General features: G+C 48.1%; 1 protein-coding gene across 1 annotated transcript in view; it reads left to right on the plus strand.

Annotated features, from left to right (window-relative positions):
* fignl2 (fidgetin like 2) overlaps window positions 1–18834 on the plus strand; it is a 35781-nt gene extending 16947 nt beyond the window's left edge. The window contains exon 3 of the mRNA XM_014135760.3: window positions 12951–18834. Within this exon, the coding sequence (XP_013991235.1) occupies window positions 12951–15094 (2144 nt within the window). The 3' untranslated portion in view covers window positions 15095–18834. The remainder of the gene's footprint in view (window positions 1–12950) is intronic.
* The last annotated feature ends 448 nt before the right edge of the window (window positions 18835–19282 follow it).

Genomic DNA, 19282 nt, shown 5'->3' on the forward strand with positions numbered 1-19282 from the left:
ATGAATCAGGCCTTTATGGTCGAATTACTGCGAAGAAACCACTACTAAAGGACACCAATAATAAGAAGAGACTTGCTTGGGCCAAGAAACACGAGCAATGGCCATTAGACCGGTGGAAATCTGTCCTTTGGTCTGATGTGTCAAAATTTCCAACCGCCATTTCTTTGTGAGACGCAGAGTAGGTGTACGGATGATATCCGCATGTGTGGTTCCCACCGTGAAGCATGGAGGAGGAGGTGTGATGGTGTGGGGGTGTTTTGCTGGTGTCTCTGTCCTCTCTGTCACTTGATCGCTCCCTGCGCGCAGCTCCCTTTGCATGCACTCTGCTCATGCTGTTACTGAGTCTGTGTATCCATAGCAATGGCTCCAGTTGGGTTGCTCTGCCAGATATATTAGAGAAAGGAGGAGATAGGAATCCCACTGGGAAATCAATGGAGGAACGCATAATGCCCCACCAAGCAGAATGTCGACCAATCGCGTTCACATTGTCATGCTGTGTCACGCGGTTGCTAAGCTAATCATCACTCAAAGTACGTAATGTCACGAATCCAAAGCTATACAATATTACAGATAGCAAGTTAATTATCTCACGTCTCAGAAAAGATTTCTAATGTTGTACTTCTTGTTGATGAAATTCATGTTAATGTTGGGTTTTTGAGCTAGTGCCCAATTGACTATCATTTCCTCCTTGAAGGTGAGCTTTACATGTCCCAGAATCGCCCAAAATGCACCGCACGGCCCATTGACGTAGCGTTGGCCACGTACACAATGGCCGTTAGTACGATTCCAATGGAGTATCCCATCTCCTCAAAAGTATCTCTGGCTCCCTCTGCTCAAGGAATAAAGAGATATAAGAGGGCAGTTAGCTACTTTTCGTCACTCTAAACTCCAACAAAACTCATGGAACATTATATATTTTTTAAAAATCATCTCTCCTCTTATATTTAACGAGGTTGAAGCACTTCCGACACTGTTATGATCTTAATCAGACATGAATGTACCAATCAGCAGACCACGAGCCTACGGCTCAGCTTCAACATTTTTGCGATCAAATTAGTAATACCCGAGCCTTACCAGCACCCTAGTTATTGATTAAAAAACAGGCCCAACCCGGCCCTAACCCGATGTATAATATCGGTGCCCATCGGGCTTGGGTCGGGTAGAAGAGCTCTAAGCTGGAGAGAAGACTGTTTCACCTTTTCTCAGCGGAGGGATGGCAAGTTTGGTGAGAAACAGCCTCACCGCTACTACCTCCCTCCCTCCATCCCTCCCTCCATCCCTCCCTCTCTCCCAACAGACTGACTGACAATCAGATGCAGGCCATCAGTCCAATAAAATAAAAAAACGGATTACTATGCTCACTCAGCTGTGCCTCACAAGTAATACAACAAATGATCTATTACCAGTGTGATCATATACCTACAATTATATAATTGTATATTTTCAAAATGGTCTGAGAAGAACAACATTGGCAAGGCAATTCAAGCATAGCCAATATGCAGTGCTAATGTAATGAGCTTATAGCCTACTGTACAAACCTCCATGCAACAAAATGTTTTTTAATGTTGCATAGGCTTGTGTTTTTTAAGTCATGCTTTAAAAAAAAATCTGATCGGTAGATCTCGGCTTGCCTTTGAACTCAGAAAGGGATCTTGATTCAGAAAAGGTTGGCGACCACTGACCTACAGTATAGATATATACACTATTTAGTTGCTATTTAGCTGCTATTTATACACTTTAAAGAAATTATACATCAAGTAGCCAAACAATGAGGAAAAAAGATGTCGGCATGAGGATATATTTTGCTACTATTTATTGTTGAACTCAGCAGGTTTTGTCTGGCTAATAGCCTACACAAATGGGCTGCAATCAAGGTAAGTTAAAGTATACCCAACTTGAGAATCCCCTGGTCTACTGATGTCCTCCTTGCTGATTCTCTCTCTGTGTCTCTTTTATTCTTTATTTTTCTTAGAAAAACCTATCTCTATGTCTGTGCTTGTCTCTCTCTTTTTATTATGTAGAGGCCTATAGTAGCTACAGTATGCGACTGCGTCACCTTGCATTTTCGTGTACAAATGTTTTCACCATGGCCTGTAGGTCCAGTTTGTGGGCTTGACTGCTTTCTATACAGAGTATTGACAACCCAGATGGTCTTTCCTGAGACATTGTGCATTATACACCGAGTGTAACCATCCCTGTAACTGTCGTTTCTGTGGAGAGATAATTTTCTAAAATAAAACGAATAAAGAACTACCTAGGAACGAAGCAAAAGGCTCTCGTTCTCATATGCCCTTTTGAACACCCGAGGAAGCTCCACTCATTACAGTGGCGTCGTCGTAGCCTTGACCACAGCATTTGTTCACCGATATCCACTTACTTTCATCAGTTCAATCATTTATTTTTCAAGGCCTGAGGTACTTTGAGGCACTTTGATCAGTCACATTCTTGAATTCTAAGAAACAAATACAGTATCAATGTATTATTCTACAGTACCAATGTATTATTTGACATTGTAGAATAACAGAGAAGACATTGAAGCTATGAAATAACACATATGGAATCATGTAGGAAACATAAAAGTGTTAAACAAATCAAAATCTATTTTAGATTTTAGATTCTTCAAAGTGGCCACCCTTTGCCTTGATGACAGCTTTGCACACTCTTGGCATTCTCTCAACCAGCTTCACCTGGAATGCTTTTCCAACAGTCTTGAAGTTGTTCCCTCATATGCTGAGAAATTGTTGGCTACTTTTACTTCACTCTGCGGTCCAGGTCATCCCAAACCATCTCAATTGGGTTGAGGTCGGGTGATTGTGGAGGCCAGGTCATCTCATGCAGCACTCCATCACTGTCCTTCTTGGTCAAATAGCCCTTACACAGCCTGGGGGTGTGTTGGGTCATTGTCCTGTTGAAAAACAAATGATAGCCCCACTAAGCGCCAACCAGATGGGATGGTGTATTGCTGCAGAATGCTGTGGTAGCAATGCTGGTTAAGTGTGCCTTGAATTCTAAATGTTTTGAGGATGGACTGACTGTATTATTTGACATTAATAGACTGGTTTTGCCCACAACGACTTTCTATCCCAGCTGGGAGAGAGCTTGAGGACGGCTCAGGTCATGCAGGTTCAGATAGGACTATACAGGACAGTTGTATCTTTTTGTAAAAATCTGTTGGTCGCTGATTAGTATGCTGTTGAATCGAAAATTTGAATTTCCAACTTTAATTACTGAACAAGTAATTACATTAATAGCAGGCTTGCGACACCGTGTATAGCTTTGTGAAATGTTAGGCTTAACAAGAGATAATTACGACCAAATAGGCCTACCAATAAACATTTATCCATTAGCTAAAGCAAAGATATAGGCTACCTGCACTGGCACCACAGAATGCCTATCATCGATTAGATAGGCACCCCCAATAGTCTCAATTTCAGCACCATGGACAGCGATCGGTAGTCTATACTTTGTGAGTGGCTGTTTGGCCGACGCATTCAATGTATTTATTTTTTAAATGTGGGGGGACTCCGACCTTATTGGGGGTCCAGAGAAACTGCGTTACGCCAGTGATCGCATCATTAAGAAAAGAGGGAGGGAGGTTTTTTCTAATATGAGAAATAAACTGCCCTAGTGAGTCCGATTTTCCGTAAAGATTTCACCCAACCTGTACCATATGCCCCAGGTCTCCCTGGAACAGGATCCGTCTGTATAGCTCTTGGCATGCTGCTCTGATGATGGAGTGGCCAGCAGTTAGACCCCCCTGGATGCCTCAATGAGTCCTCTAACATCCTAATGTCCTAACGTTCGCCTCCTCCATCCTCTTTGGGTCCTCACGCCTGCTGTCCAGTCCCTCCCTCCCCCTCCTCTCCACCTTCCCCTTCCTCCCTATGTCCGCTGCAGATTTTATGAGATCCCCTGGGCTTCCATCTGTCTCTGTCCCACACTGGCTCCGTTATTGGGCCTTACGCTGCTCACAAACTGCCTGCTGCCGCAGATGGGAACGGACTGGCCTGCAGGACATGGAGCTAAGTCTCTCTGTAGCAACACACTCTCTCTCTCTCTCGCTCTGTTTCTCTCTCTCTCTCTTTGTCTCTCTCTCTCTCTCTCTCTCTCTCTCTCTCTCTCTCTCGTCTCTCTCTGTCTCTCTCTCTCTTTGTCTCTCTCTCTCTCTCTCTCTATCTCTCTCTGTCTCTCTCTGTTTCTCTCTCTCTTTGTCTCTCGGACATGGAGTTACTTTACCCTCTCTCTCTTTCTCTCTCCCTCTCTCTCTCGCTCTCTCTCTCTCTCTCTCTCTCTCTCCGTCTCTCTCTCCAACCTGCCGGACAATGACTTCTAAGTCAAACCACAGAGATATATGGTCAGCTGGCTGGGTGTGGAGTGGAGAATGTCCAAATGTCTTTAAGCATGTTTCCTAAAAAGACTGTGGTGTCCTAGTACATGTCGTTAATGTGTCTGGAAGGACCGCAGTGTGTGGCAGGCTTAAGGGACTTATTACTTTAACTGGTTTGGATGTTGGGAACTTAAGGCAGTCTGTGGATTTGAATATGAAGGACTTCATAATCCAACAGCCATCTGCTCTGCTGCTCTGATCTGATGGGACTGAATTAATAGGGAGGCTGTAATCTGAAGAAAACACATGGAGAAGCTGAAGAGAGGTTGGAGGTTTCCAGGGGGGAGGGGGGGAGAGAGAAAAATGCCAACCGTTTAGGTTGAGGAAAGAAACAGAGTGAAAAAGCCACAGCGGTTGGTGGATATTGAGGTTGATTTGATTTAAATGATTGATATAAAAGATGCCGTTTGAAGAAGAAAAATGGGGGTTGGAGGTTGGAGGTTTCCACTGGGCGGAGAGAGAGCGACGGAGGCCAAAGTTTAGTAGTTGAGGAAAGCAGCACAGTCAGAGTGAGACAAGCAAATGAAAGAGTGAGGAAAGGCACAGCGGTTGGTGGATGTAGTTGAGGTTTGAGAGAGAGAGAGAGAGAGAGAGAGAGAGAGAGAGAGACAGAGAGACAGAGAGACAGAGAGAGAGTGGATAGGAGTCCAGGCTCCAGCCTCAAAGTCATACAGACAGAGGAATGACTCATGGATCATCAAGCAGCTAGGCCTCTCTCTATTGCTGAAGGGAATACTTTGTGTGCATCCCAAATGGCAGCTTACGTAGTGCACTACTCTTATGGATCCTATGGATCCAGAAGTAGTGTGCTAGAAAGGGAATGGGGAGGGTGCCATCTGGGGCGCAGACTAGAAGAGGCCAGGCAAGTAATAATGACAGCTTCTTGTTGTTTATTCCTTTACTTTACCCCTCCTTTCCTCTTCACTCCATCTACCTGGCTATAGTTCAAGTCCTCCACTCCTCCTCTCCTCTGCCTGTTCTGCCTGGCAATAGTTCTAGTCCTCCACTCACCAGGCCAAATCGTGACAGTTCAATAATGCCAAACTATTCCTGGAATGTCAAGCTAACGCCTCAGCAAGAAGCAGCCTGACTGTGTGAGTCTATGAAACGGCTGATTCTACTAACATCAATAGTTTTTTTTCAAATGCTCCCCTTCTCCCTTTTTTTGCTGGTCTTCTCAGTGGATTGAACATGCGTGATCTATCAGAGGCTCGCTGCGTTGTGCTACACACAAACGCGCACCAACACACACACACACACACACACACACACACACACACACACACACACACACACACACACACACACACACACACACACACACACACACACACACACACACACACACACACACACACACACACACACACACACACACATATATATAGAGGAACAGCGCCAGCTAGAGTCAGCCAAAGTACAGAGTAACAGACAGGAACAGGCATTCCACTCTCCCAATGTTCCATGGGAGGCTGCAGATGAATAGCACACTATTCTGTGATTCCAAACCCACCCAACCCCCCCCCTTTCTCCTCTCTCCACAACACTGTCCAGTGTCCATTCTCCCCTTCCCTCCATCCCTCTTCCCCCTCTCTCCAAACCACTGTCCAGCATTCAACCCCCCCACCCCCTTCCTCTATCGAGCCGGCCAGGGGTCTGTTTTGAAGCGATGGTGTGCGCAAAGGGGTTGGTTCGGGGTGGGAGGGGGGAGGGGAAGGGGGTGACAGCATGCAGCAGGGAGATAACAATAGGTCATCTGGGAGTGCTGCTGGTGCAGGGACCTTATCAATACTATCACCACCACACTACTAACACAACCTGGGAAACCGCTCCATTCAATTCCTCCTGGCCCCTTACCTCTCTCTCTACATCTCTCTCACTCTCTCTCACGCTCTCTCTCTTTATCTCTCTCTCACTCTCTTCTTCTCTCATCTTTCTTTCTCCCTCTCTCTGTCTTTATTTCTCCCTCTCTCTGTCTTTATTCCTCCTCTCTCCAGTCTCTCTTTCCCTCTCTCTCTATCTCTCTCCCTTTCCCTCTCCCCCCGGATAATATGAGCTCCTTCTGTTGCTATGCATGATGGTAACACTAAAACACAATCCACTACCAGCAGGAGAAACAGAAGAAAGTCATTCCCACTAACAGCCTCTCTGATAAGAGGTGTTCTGGCCATGTGTCACTGTGGACACCGTAGTAGCAAAGAAGAAAACAGGCTGAGGAAAAAGAGAGTGTTGATAAAAGGAGTGTTGAAAGGCCTGTTAAACAATGTTAAAAGACAAGTGAGGTTGAGGGACGTTTTCAAATAATAATATATGTGAGTAGAAGAGAATAGGTTGCACACAAAAACAATAGGCTTTTATAGTGTTTCAACCAGTGGAGGAATGGGAGGATCATCCTCTTCAGTGAAACTTAAAAAAATGTATCCTTTTTAGACAAAACTATACTCAATATACTCACGTCACCAAATGTTTGATTGAATCACATTGTTAGTAGCCTCTCCAGCACTCTGTAGGTCAGCACCATGGTGTAGCCGGAGGACAGCTAGCTTCCATCCTCCTCTGGGTACATTGACTTCAATACAAAACCTAGGAGGCTCATGGTTCTCACCCCCTTCCATAGACTTACACAGTAATTATGACAACTTCCGGAGGACGTCCTCCAACCTATCAGAGCTCTTACAGCATGAACTGACATGTTGTCCACCCAATCAAAGGATCAGAGAATGAATCTAGTACTGAAAGCATAAGCTACAGCTAGCTAGCACTGCAGTCCATAAAATGTGGTGAGTAGTAGACTCAAAGAGAGAGAAAAACAATAGTTGAACAGTTTTGAACAAATACATTTCTTCCAAAATGAAGGAGAAGCAAGAGGGAGTTAGAGACATATTTACTTAACTAGCAAATGCAGCTAGGTAGTCTAGCCTACTCAAACACCCTGCTCAAAGAGAGGGATGCTATGTTAGCTCGCTGGCTATGACTATTCAACACAACACTGGAACAAAAGAAGGAAGGGAAGCACTGCTAAGGTATACAATAGCAGATTTTGGTAGACGGAAGGTGCTCTTTGGTAAAAGGGGTAAATTGGTCATCAAAAAGAAAGGAGAACCAAGGCACTCTTCATATAATTCATTAAAATGCCTGTATTTGTATGGCTTGTTCAATGGAAACTGGAACTGTCACGACTCCTACCGAAGGTGGCTCGCCCTCCTGCTCGGGTGGTGCTCGGCGGTCGTCGTCACCGGCCTACTAGCTGCCACTGATTCCTTTTTGTTTTCCCCCCTTTTCGTTATTAGGTGCACCTGTTCTTAGTTGGGCTAATTAGCTGGCTTTATTTGCCAGCAGGCCCGGCTGCTCTGTGTGCGGGATTATTTTTCCATTGTATGCTGTGCGTGATTACATGCGGTTTGTTGCACATTCTTCAGTGGTGCGTATGTTTGCGCTAGCTGTGTTTGTCCCATGTGTTTAGGGCACTTTGCTTTGTTGTGCACTCTGTGCGTTGTTTGGGTTGGCTGTCGTTTTGTGTGGAAGCCTATTAAAGCCCATACACCGAATCGCTGTTCTCCTGCATTTGATTCCTCATCTACCAACACCCATGCCTTACAGAATCCCGCACCACGATGGAGTCAGCAGGAGCAGCTGATAACCCCCTTCCATCGATGGAGGAACGTGTGCTCCATCACACCTCAGTCCTCCATCGGATTGGTTCCGCGATGGAGCAAGTGATGGAGAGGATGGACCGATGGGAGAGGAGTGGTCTCCTCTCTCACCCTCCGGCTCCTCCGACTCCACTACCTTCTCATCCCACTGCGTCCGGCTCCGGCGCGCTTCGTCTTGCGCCCCCGAGGGAGTATGATGGAGCGGCAGCTGGGTGCCAGGGATTTCTGATCCAGCTCGAGCTGTACCTGGCTACCGTGAGACCTAGTCCCTCGGGGGAGGAGAGTGTGAGTGTCCTCGTTTCCTGCCTGACGGGCCGAGCTCTGGAGTGGGCCAACGCAGTCTGGAATGGTCCGGACTCGGCGAGGACCACTATCCGGGGTGAGCGGCTGTTCCACCTCAGGCAGGAGACGAGGAGCGCACAGGACTTCGCGCTGGAGTTCAGGACCTTGGCTGCTGGATCGGGGTGGAACGACAGGGCCCTGATAGACCATTACAGGTGTAGTCTCCGGGCGGACATTCGCAGGGAGCTAGCGTGTCGGGACACCGTCCTCTCTCTTGATGAGTTGGTGGACATGTCGATCCGACTGGACAATCTGCTAGCTGCCCGCGGGCGTTCGGAAAGGGTCCCGTCCGTTTCACCTCCGTGCACTCCCGCCCCTACCCCTATGGAGTTAGGGGGGGCCGTACCTAGGGGTACCGGAGGAGGTGGCTCCTCCTGCACCAGCTGTGGTCGGAGAGGACACACAGCCGACCGGTGCTGGAGGAGTCAATCTGGGAGTCGAGAGGGCAGGCAGAACACTTCTCGGTCACCCCAGGTGAGTCAGCACCAAACTCACCCAGAACCCCCTGTTGGTTTTCTGATTTTTCTCCCTCTTCCCAACATAAGGCGCTAGTCGATTCAGGCGCAGCTGGGAATTTTATGGATCGCGGACTCGCCATCAAGCTGGGCATTCTGCTGGTGCCGATAGATTCCATCTTCCCCGTGCACTCCCTACATAGCCGGCCATTAGGGTCAGGGTTGGTCAGGGAGGCCACGGTTCCACTGGACATGGTGACGCAGGGGAATCATAAGGAACGGATTAGTTTCTTTCTTATCGATTCGCCTGCGTTTCCAGTGGTGCTGGGGGTTCCCTGGCTGGCTGATCACAATCCCTGGATTTCGTGGAAATAGGGGGTTCTCCAGGGGTGGTCAGAGGAGTGTTCAGGGAGATGTATAGGAGTTTCCACAGGTGCCACGTCGGTGGAGAGTCCAGACCAGGTTTCCACCGTGCGCATTCCCCCTGAATACGCCGATTTGGCGATCGCTTTCTGTAAAAAAAGGGCGACCAAATTACCACCTCATCGACAGGGGGATTGTGCGATAGATCTCCAGGTAAACGCTGCGCTTCCCAAGAGTCACATGTATCCCTTATCACAGGAGGAGACGTTGGCTTTGGAGACATATGTCACGGAATCTCTGGGACAGGGGTACATTCGGCCCTCCATTTCACCCGCCTCCTCGAGTTTCTTTTTTGTGAAGAAGAAGGAAGGTGCTTGGGAGATTGCTGGAGCATGACCCATACGTCAAGGCTGAGAAGTGTGTGTTCTCCAAACGAGCCGTCTCCTTCCTGGGTTATTGCATTTCCACCACGGGGGTGTGGATGGAGTGTGACCGTGATAAGGCCGTGCGTAATTGGCCGACTCCAACCACAGTGAAGGAAGTGCAGCGGTTCTTAGGGTTTGCCAATTACTACCGTAGGTTTATCCGGGGTTTTGGCCAGGTAGCGGCTCCCATTACCTCACTGCTGAAGGGGGGGCTGGTGCGTTTGTGGTGGTCGCCGGAGGCGGACAGCGCCTTCAACAGGTTGAAGGTGCTGTTTACAGAGGCACCCGTGTTGGCGCACCCGGACCCTTCTCTAGCGTTCATAGTGGAGGTGGACGCATCCGAGGCTGGGGTGGGTGCCGTGCTATCACAGCACTCGGGTGTGCCACTTAAACTCCACCCCTGCGCTTTCTTTTCGAAGAAGCTCAGTTTGGCAGAGCGCAACTATGATGTGGGGGACAGGGAGTTGTTAGCGGTGGTAAAAGCCTTGAGGGTGTGGAGACACTGGCTTGAGGGTGCTAAGCACCCCTTTCTCATCTGGACTGACCACCGGAATCTGGAGTATATCCGGGCAGCTAGGAGACTGAATCCGCGCCAGGCAAGGTGGGCCATGTTCTTCACCAGGTTTAGTTTCACTATTTCCTATAGACCAGGCTCCCTTAACACGAGGGCCGACACGCTGTCACGTCTTTATGACACGGAGGATAGGCCCATCGATCCTACTCCCATCATTCCGGCGTCTAGGCTAGTGGCACCGGTGGTATGGGAGTTGGACTCGGACATCGAGCGGGCGTTAAGGGTGGAGCCTGCGCCGTCACAGTGTCCCGCGGGCCGCATGTATGTGCCGCTTGGTGTTCGGGATCAATTGATTCGGTGGGCCCACACACTACCCTCTTCGGGTCATCCTGGTGTAGCTAGGACAGTGCGAGGTCTCTGGTGGCCCACCTTGGCTAAGGACGTGAGGTTCTACGTCTCTTCCTGTTCGGTGTGCGCTCAGAGTAAGGCTCTTAGGCATCTCCCGAGAGTGAAGTTACAGCCCCTCCCCGTTCCACAACGGCCATGGTCTCACCTGTCAGTGGACTTCCTAACCGATCTCCCTCCGTCTCAGGGGAACACTACGGTTCTGGTCGTTGTGGATCGGTTTTCTAAGTCCTGCCGTCTCCTCCCGTTGCCCGGTCTCCCTACGGCTCTGCAGACTGCAGAGACCCTATTTACCCACGTCTTCCGGCACTACGGGATGCCGGAGGACATTATCTCTGATTGAGGTCCCCAGTTCACATCTAGGGTATGGAAGGCGTTTATGGAGCGTCTGGGGGTCTCGGTTAGTTTGACCTCCGGTTATCACCCCGAGAGTAATGGGCAGGCGGAGCGGGTGAACCAGGAGGTGGGCAGGTTTCTGCGGTCATATTGCCAGGACCAGCCAGGGGAGTGGGCGAGGTACATTCCATGGGCTGAGTTGGCCCAGAACTCACTTCGTCACTCCACTAACCTGTCACCTTTTCAGTGTGTGTTGGGTTACCAGCCGGTCCTGGCACCATGGCACCAGAGCCAGACCGAGGCTCCTGCGGTGGAGGACTGGGTGCAGCACTCCAAGGAGACCTGGAGAGCCGTCCAGGAATCCCTGAAGCAAGCCAATGGACGGCAGAAGAGGAGTGCTGACTGCCACCGCAGTGAGGCCCCCGTGTTCGTACCGGGGGACAGGGTCTGGCTCTCGACCCGGAACCTGCCCCTCCGCTTGTCCTGCCGGAAGCTGGGGCCGCAGTGTGTGGGGCCCTTCAAAGTCCTGAGGAGGATAAACGAGGTGTGTTATAGGTTACAACTCCCTTCCTATTACCGTATTAACCCCTCGTTTCATGTGTTTCTCCTCAGGCCGGTGGTAGCTGGTCCCCTGCAGGAAGGTGAGGTGCCGGAGGTCCCTCCGCCCCCTCTGGACATCGGGGGTGCCCCGGCGTACAGCATAAGGGCCATACTGGACTCGAGACACCGGGTGAGGGGCCTGGAGTACCTCGTGGACTGGGAGGGGTACGGTCCGGAGGAGAGGTGCTGGGTACCGGTGGAGGACGTCTTGGGATTTCCATCGCCTCCACCCGGAGCGCCCTGCGCCTCGCCCTCCGGGTCTCCCTCGAGGCCGGTGTCGGCGCGCTGCGGGAGCCGCGCGTCGGGGGGGTACTGTCACGACTCCTACCGAAGGTGGCTCGCCCTCCTGCTCGGGTGGCGCTCTGCGGTCGTCGTCACCGGCCTACTAGCTGCCACTGATTCCTTTTTGTTTTCCCCCCTTTTCGTTATTAGGTGCACCTGTTCTTAGTTGGGCTAATTAGCTGGCTTTATTTGCCAGCAGGCCCGCCTGCTCTGTGTGCGGGATTATTTTTCCATTGTATGCTGTGCGTGATTACACGCGGTTTGTTGCACATTCTTCAGTGGTGCGTATGTTTGCGCAAGCTGTGTTTGTCCCGTGTGTTTGGGGCACTTTGCTTTGTTGTGCGCTCTGTGCGCTGTTTGGGTTGGCTGTCGTTTTGTGTGGAAGCCTATTAAAGCCCATACACCGAATCGCTGTTCTCCTGCATTTGATTCCTCATCTACCAACACCCACGCCTTACAGGAATTCTTCCAAGTCAAGGTAAGCTTTTGGTTTTACTAATTTATTGGCACCAGGGCCCGCCGGTGTAAGTGCTAAACTGCTTACTGACTGTACACCGTAACGTTACTGCATGATTGCAGGGTGTTAGTTCTATTAAATATGTTGACTATGATGTTACTTTAGCTGATATGGTGACACCGATGTAGACTGTGTGTAGCTGTTATGATATGGCTTGGCTTGGAAAGGATTTTTCGCCTGGTCACATACAGCTGATGTGTTGTGCATTGAAGTCCACAAGCGAAGGGAAAAGGTAAGCGGAGGAGATTGCAAAGATGCGAGAAGGAATACATCGTGGCTGCTATGAAAGTGAACTGTGTTCACATGTGATTAGGGGTATATTCATTCCGCCGATTCTGTTGACAAACTTTTCATAGGCTAGGTTGTAGCAACCTCATGATGGGTATAGGGAAAATGTGAATATCATGTAGTAGCCTAAACCTATCGCTGTTACATTGAAATGGGTGAATGGAATATGATTGACAGTCATCCAATATGCTTTAATAGAAATACGGCCATACTCATGAAAAAAATTAATCGTACTCCCTTCTTCTTAAACGGCACCGACCGCCACTGGTTTCAACACATTTATTGTTCTGTGTTGTCTCGCTTGTATAAGATGCACTGGAACTACTGTCCTAAACAGCACCTTACAACCTGGTGTCTCTCTCTCTCTGTTTCCTCTCCTCCAGGCCTGTATAAGATGCACTGGAACCCGGAGCATGCCCAGTCCCTCAGCCAGTGGCCTGAGCAGCACCTGGATGTGTCCTCCACCACCTCCTCGCCGGCCCACAAGTCCGAGCTGTACGCCGCTGGCCGCACCCACGGCCGAGGAGGCTCCACCCACGGCTACGCCTGGGCCAATGACGACATTGGTGCCCTAACCGCCTCCAATCTGCTGAAGAGCTATGCAGAGAAGTACTCTGGTGTTCTAGACTCGCCCTACAACCGTCCACCGGGGCCCGCTGTAGGGGCCTACCCAGAGCCAGGGGCCTTCGGGGGCCTCAATGGCCTCAAGACTGAGCTGGATCCCTGGCCCCTGAGCCACAGTGCGGAGGGGCCCTACCCCGGGTCCCTGGATGGTCTGTCAGGCCCCAAGGCTGGGGCCACATCAGCAGGGCCCCCAGGGGCCAGCAGTGTGTCAGTGGTCAACAGTAACCTCTCAGACTCTGGATATAGTGGTAGCAGCTCCTGCTCTGGGTCTCACTCCGGTGACTACAACCCCCCCAGCTACAACAGTACCTACCTCTCGTCTGGGTACTGCCCTGGGCCCCTGCCTGGCTCAGCACTTCCCCCCGCCTCCCTCCACCACCCTCACCAGCCCACGCCCACCCTGGTACCCAGCTACTCGCCCTCTACCCAAGTTTACAACTACCCACCAACCAGCTACCCCCACCAGCCCAGCCTGGCCCCCGCTTACAGTCACCCCTCTGCAGGGTACTTACACTCCGGGCTGGTCGCCCCTACTCCTCTCCCCTCCCGGCCCACCGTAGTCGGGGGTAGCTACAGCTACCAGGAGTCTGGAGGTGGGGTGAAGAGGAAGGCATTTGACATGTCATTGGAAGAGGAGGGGGAAGGTTCTCGATACAGGAAGTATTCAGGCTACGACCCAATGAAGTCCGGAGGAGGAGGGGACTCTCTCTCTCCCTACAGCATGGGGGATAAAGGAAACATCAGATTCACCACAGGCAGCACAGATCCCCTGGCATTTAAGCCCAGTAAGCCCTCCTCCCAGCCCCTGGTATCCCCTCCCTATATGGTGGCTGTAGCAGGGGAGAACAGCCCGGCAGCAGGGATGACTGGAGAGAACGGAGGAGGAGGGTCAGAAAACCAGGGCTTCTCCCACTCCCAGCAGCAACAGCAGCAGCACCGCTCCTCCCAGGCTCACAACCAGAAACGCCCCTCCCTCCACGGCCAGGGCCAGCCTGGGTCTGGACCAGGGGAGACAGCCAGCCTAAAGAGTCCAGACCCCATGGTTCTGGATCTAGTCAACGGGGAAGTGCTGGACTGCAGCCCAGCCCTGCTATGGGGGGAGCTGACTGGGCTGACCCATGTCAAGGCTGCCCTGGAGGAGGAGCTGTTGTGGCCCTGTCTAAGGCCCAGCCCCGCCATCCTCCCCCCAGCCACCGTGCTGCTGTTCGGCCCCCGGGGAAGCGGGAAGACCACCCTGGCCCGCTCCATGGCCGCCCAGCTGGGGGCCTCCTTCTATAGGCTCAGCGGGGCCATGTTAGCTTCTAAAGGCAAGGTGGAGGCCGAGGGGATCCTGGAGGCCACGCTGCAGGTGGCGGGGGCGAGACAGCCTTCTGTTGTGCTGCTCAGTGAAGTGGAGGCTCTGGAGGATGAGGAGGGGCTGAGGCAGGTGTTGCTATCCGCCCTGGAGAAGGCCCAGATGGGGTTAGGTTCGGCGGGGGGAGACCCTGGGCTGGTGATCGTGGTGTGTACCACCGGCAGGCCAGACCTGCTCCAGGATACGGTACATCGGAGCTTCGCCAAGCACTACCACGTGGGCCTGCCAGATGCGGGGATGCGGAGACAGGTGCTGCTGCAGACGCTAGTGCCCCAGGGATGTTCTCTCAGTGACAGGGAACTGGGGGCTGTACTGCAGCGGTCAGAGGGCTTCTCTGTGTGGGAGCTGCTGCAGCTCTGCCAGCAGGCCCTATCCTCAGCATCCTCCTCGGGCCCACAGGGGCCCTTACACAGCCTTTCAGGACAGGCTACGGGGCCCCCAGCCCTCAAAGACTTTGAGAACGCCTTCTGCAAGGTGCGTCCGCAGTCGCACGCCACCCCGAAAGAACTGGACACTTGTATGGAGTGGAGCAAGGTGTACAGCCACTGAGAAGGCAGAAAGGCAGGGAGACAGCCACTGTATGTAATATAATGTAGGGGACTGTGAATGTAAACCCTGTCTTCACTTTTGACATGATGAAAAGTCTTGGGAATGTTTTACTGTTTCGTTTTTTTGTAATTACTTATTATTATGCAACCAAAAGAGTTAGATTGTCAAGATCGAAGGTTTGGGAGAGATGAGGAGCAGATTTAACATAAGTTTATCTGGTTAGCATGCCATGGTGTGCTGATGTTTCTATTAAATATACATATACTTTATTTTTCCCAAAGAAAAAGATAGATGAAGCCTTTGTGGACGGGGCAGTGTATTACAGTAGTAGTTGAACCTATATGGTGGGATAACTGCATCATTGGAGATTACTTCTCAAAGGTTCAAATCCTAACTTGAGATCCATGTGCATAACTTGTCTCTCAAATCTCGACATCAACGCATGAATCACGCAAAAGTCGAGTTGAGTGCAACGTGCATCTCTAGACAGTTAGGATTCCACCCAAAGATCCATATTTTTTTGTGATCCAGGACATAAATCAGTAATGTGTTGTTAAGGTGACGTAGTCCAAGGTGATGGATCGTCAGGGTCTTTTGGAACAACCTGGACTTGTCCAATAAGAAACACATTTGTTTTGCTTTCCGTTGCAAAACAGATTGAAAAGGGGCAGGACTACCTGCACTCGTCCAATAAAAAACACCAATTTTAGTTTTTCGTTGCAAAAGATTTTAAAACATTTTTTTGAGAGATCCCCCTGTCGTCTGACTGCTACTCTCAGGACACTATCTATTACCAGTCCACTCCTGTGGTATTTTTTCGTTTTCATTGGTCATTTGGTGTGTGAAAACAGTTTAGAATCTATTTGGACAACTATAGTGTTTTTTTTTTACCCCCAAAATTATCAACAATACCTCATTGTCTCTTAGCATTATGGGTTATTAACTTAAAACACAGCTTTTAGCTTCTCACCAAAATCATGTCATTGTGCTGAAATAATCGTGGACACTTTCGATCAATAGTCCCTCTTTCCCCTATAGTACAGTATCACATCATTCACAGCTGTTTTGGAGACAAATCCAGTACAATAGCTCATCAATTGTGTACACCCTGAATGGTACTGTACATACAACAACAACAAAAACGTTAATATGCAACTTTACAAAAACATTGAAATAGAACATAAAGGTAATGAGACTAGGTTGTGGTTGAATATACAACGCTGTCATTCAAAGCCATGAGTATAACATCCACACATACAATATATTTGAACTGTGGTTTATCACACATTCCTCATTCAGTGCAGTTTTCCCTGAGAACGCTGCTTTAATACAGCCCTATAACACAGACAAGCACAGCAAGGCAAGATGGCGGTTCCTTTGATGTCTGTTTGTCTCTTTCACCTATCTGCTTGTTTTCTTAGTATGTATGTATGTAGTCTTGTTTGAAATGCTCAGGAAGAATTTCTTTACCTCAAAAAAGAAATAAAGAATGTATGTAATCTTCAGTCTTAGTGAAGAGAGTAAAAGAGGGGAGGAAGAGCTGACGAGCAAGAGGAGAAAAGACCTCACACAGTCCTGTTGTATACACACTGCAGCTGTCTGTGCATATGCCTCGAGGGAGAAACTTGAAAATGCTACAAAGAGTAACATTGAATGTAATTCAGGTGTTTCAAAGGATATTTGATCCCATAATATCCATGTTTTTATTATTATATATGAATATATAAATACAAAAAAAAATTATCCTTTTATTTTTAATGTAGATGTTTTTGGTGGAATGATGATTGTCTTTATGAAGTGTTATGTAGAACACATAAAATATTCATTTTTTGCTGGACAAACTGTTTACAAATCAACCCAAAGCATTGTGAGATAACATGTCATATTCATGCATTAATGTTATATACATGTTATATATCTTTTATTGTAATAGACGCAACTCTTTATCGAACTCTATTAATAAAAGGTGCACATTTATATTCCAAGCCTGGACACAGACAAGAAGCAGTAAAACCATTGTCATATACATTTAATTGTCATATACATTTAAGTGTCATATACAGCAGAAAGAAAATAGAAAATGAGCAAGGACCTAAAGATGAATCAGCTATATGCAGTCGGCAGCTAATCATGTCTAACAATAACCATATATTATTAATCAGTATTATGCATTATGTACAATACAATACAATCCTAGATATAACATGACAATCCAGAGACAAGCAAACACACAGGGTTGTGCCATCGCTACTACTCTGTTTAACAACAGCCTGGAAATATCTTGTTATTCAGTTCAGCAGCAGGTACTGAGGTGAGGTCATGATTATTGGATCGTTACCATGGTGTGCAGACTGGAGGTACACTGGAGGATGATGTAATCGTCTTCTGCTTCTTCTTCTTCTTCTCCATCTCTGTCTCTCTTTATCTCTCCCCATCTCTCTCTCTCTCTCTTCTCGTTATCGCTCTTTCTCTGCACCCAATGCAGTCATTATAGAGGTAGGGTCGTCCCTATAGCCCTAGCTGTTGGCCCCAGTGACCATGTGGCTGGCCCCCCTCTGCCCTCTCCCTCCTCCATCCATCCCTCCCCTCCTCCTACCCTCTGCTTCCCTCCTCCTTTTGGAGTGGCATTGCTCTGATTGATGTCCAGGAACCTAATATCACAACCCTGGCCTCTCTCCAGTCTCCCCTGTACAGCTGGTGGCTTCAGTCATGCCATAGAGCCGGGTCAAACATGCTGACCCCAGGGTTGAGACACATTTTGTAAAAGTAGTACACCATAAAGGGAATAGGGTGCCATTTGGGACACCTAGTAGGTCTAAGAAACTGAAAATACATCTTCAAACTAAGCAGGAGAAATAAGCCTTAGGGAGCCTCTGAGAGATGGGTTTAAATATGTAATAATTTATGTGTAATAACATTAAGATACATAATTTATAAGGATCATTAGAGGCAGTTATAATTCGTTTTCAGATAGAGGTGTTACATATCAGGCAGGGGCTGGGGCTTGAGGCAAATTGTCGTAGTTTATAACAGAAGTCATGGGAGTTTAGTTCATGACAAGCAGCCGATATCAATACTATCATTAGTTCATGTGAATAATGAAAAATATTTTAGCTATTTCCCAGAGCTCAGATTCCCAAAATCGTCCATGTTTGTCAAACATGTAGATTCGGAAAAACATAATCATTTTGTTCATTATTCTGTCAGTTGTTGTTTTGTTTTTTTTCATTAATGGATTACCTCACTCTACATATGTTACTGCTTAAAGTATTAATCAGAGATAATAAGTGGGAATAGGTCTTATCATTAGAGGTATTGATGATTGGGTGAGGTAGTACTTCCTAAAGGAAAGTCAAACAACCTCACAATGTTTGACTCATGCATATCATTGATATCATGTCTACAATACACCTTTGTTTAATCAGTGTTGATTCTTCTTAAAGCCAAGAAGGAAACAAAAAATAAAACAACAGTTTGTTCAACAAAATAGGCTTTTGTTAGCTGTTTTTAATCTAATATTACAGTAACTTTGTTCTTGCTTCTTGTACATCTTCTGTAACCATTTCTACCTCATTTGGCAACATATTGTACATGAAAGTATTAATTTCATGTCTTTTTTATGTCTGTTTTCAAACTGATAATAATGTTCTTGAACTGTAATAATGGTCTACCTCAGAAAATACTGTATTTTAAGAGAAGATTATTACACAATATTAAACAGAAATATGTCAATATTGGAATGTTGGCCCTGTCATTCTTTTTTGAATGACATCAGAGTGTATGATTTTTTTGTGAGTATTTTGACAGTTCTAAAATGAGAAGAGGATACAGGTAGGTGGGAAGAACAGATGTGGGGATTGAACCCCAGTCTACAGTGGGGAGCTTGATGTATGTGCCATAAGTCTTGCCACTCAACCACGGCTTTGAACAACATCAGGGTTTTGGTTGCAGAGTTCTGATTTCGGATTCCAATTGGGTTGTTAAAAAATTCCAATTCCAGAGAGTGCTGGAATGACAACATGGTTTCATCTTACCTCACTCCACATCCATATCCTGGACTGACCCCAATGTTAAGGTCAGTTAAGTCACTTCAATTGATTAACAAATCATTTAATGAATCAAAACGCTAATGATTTTTCGCACTAGCAGTAACATGGCTTTATATACTGAACAAAAATATAAATGCAA

Source organism: Salmo salar, chromosome 13 (assembly GCF_965601325.2).
Source record: "Salmo salar chromosome 13, fSalSal1, whole genome shotgun sequence".
Classification (NCBI taxonomy): domain Eukaryota; kingdom Metazoa; phylum Chordata; class Actinopteri; order Salmoniformes; family Salmonidae; genus Salmo; species Salmo salar.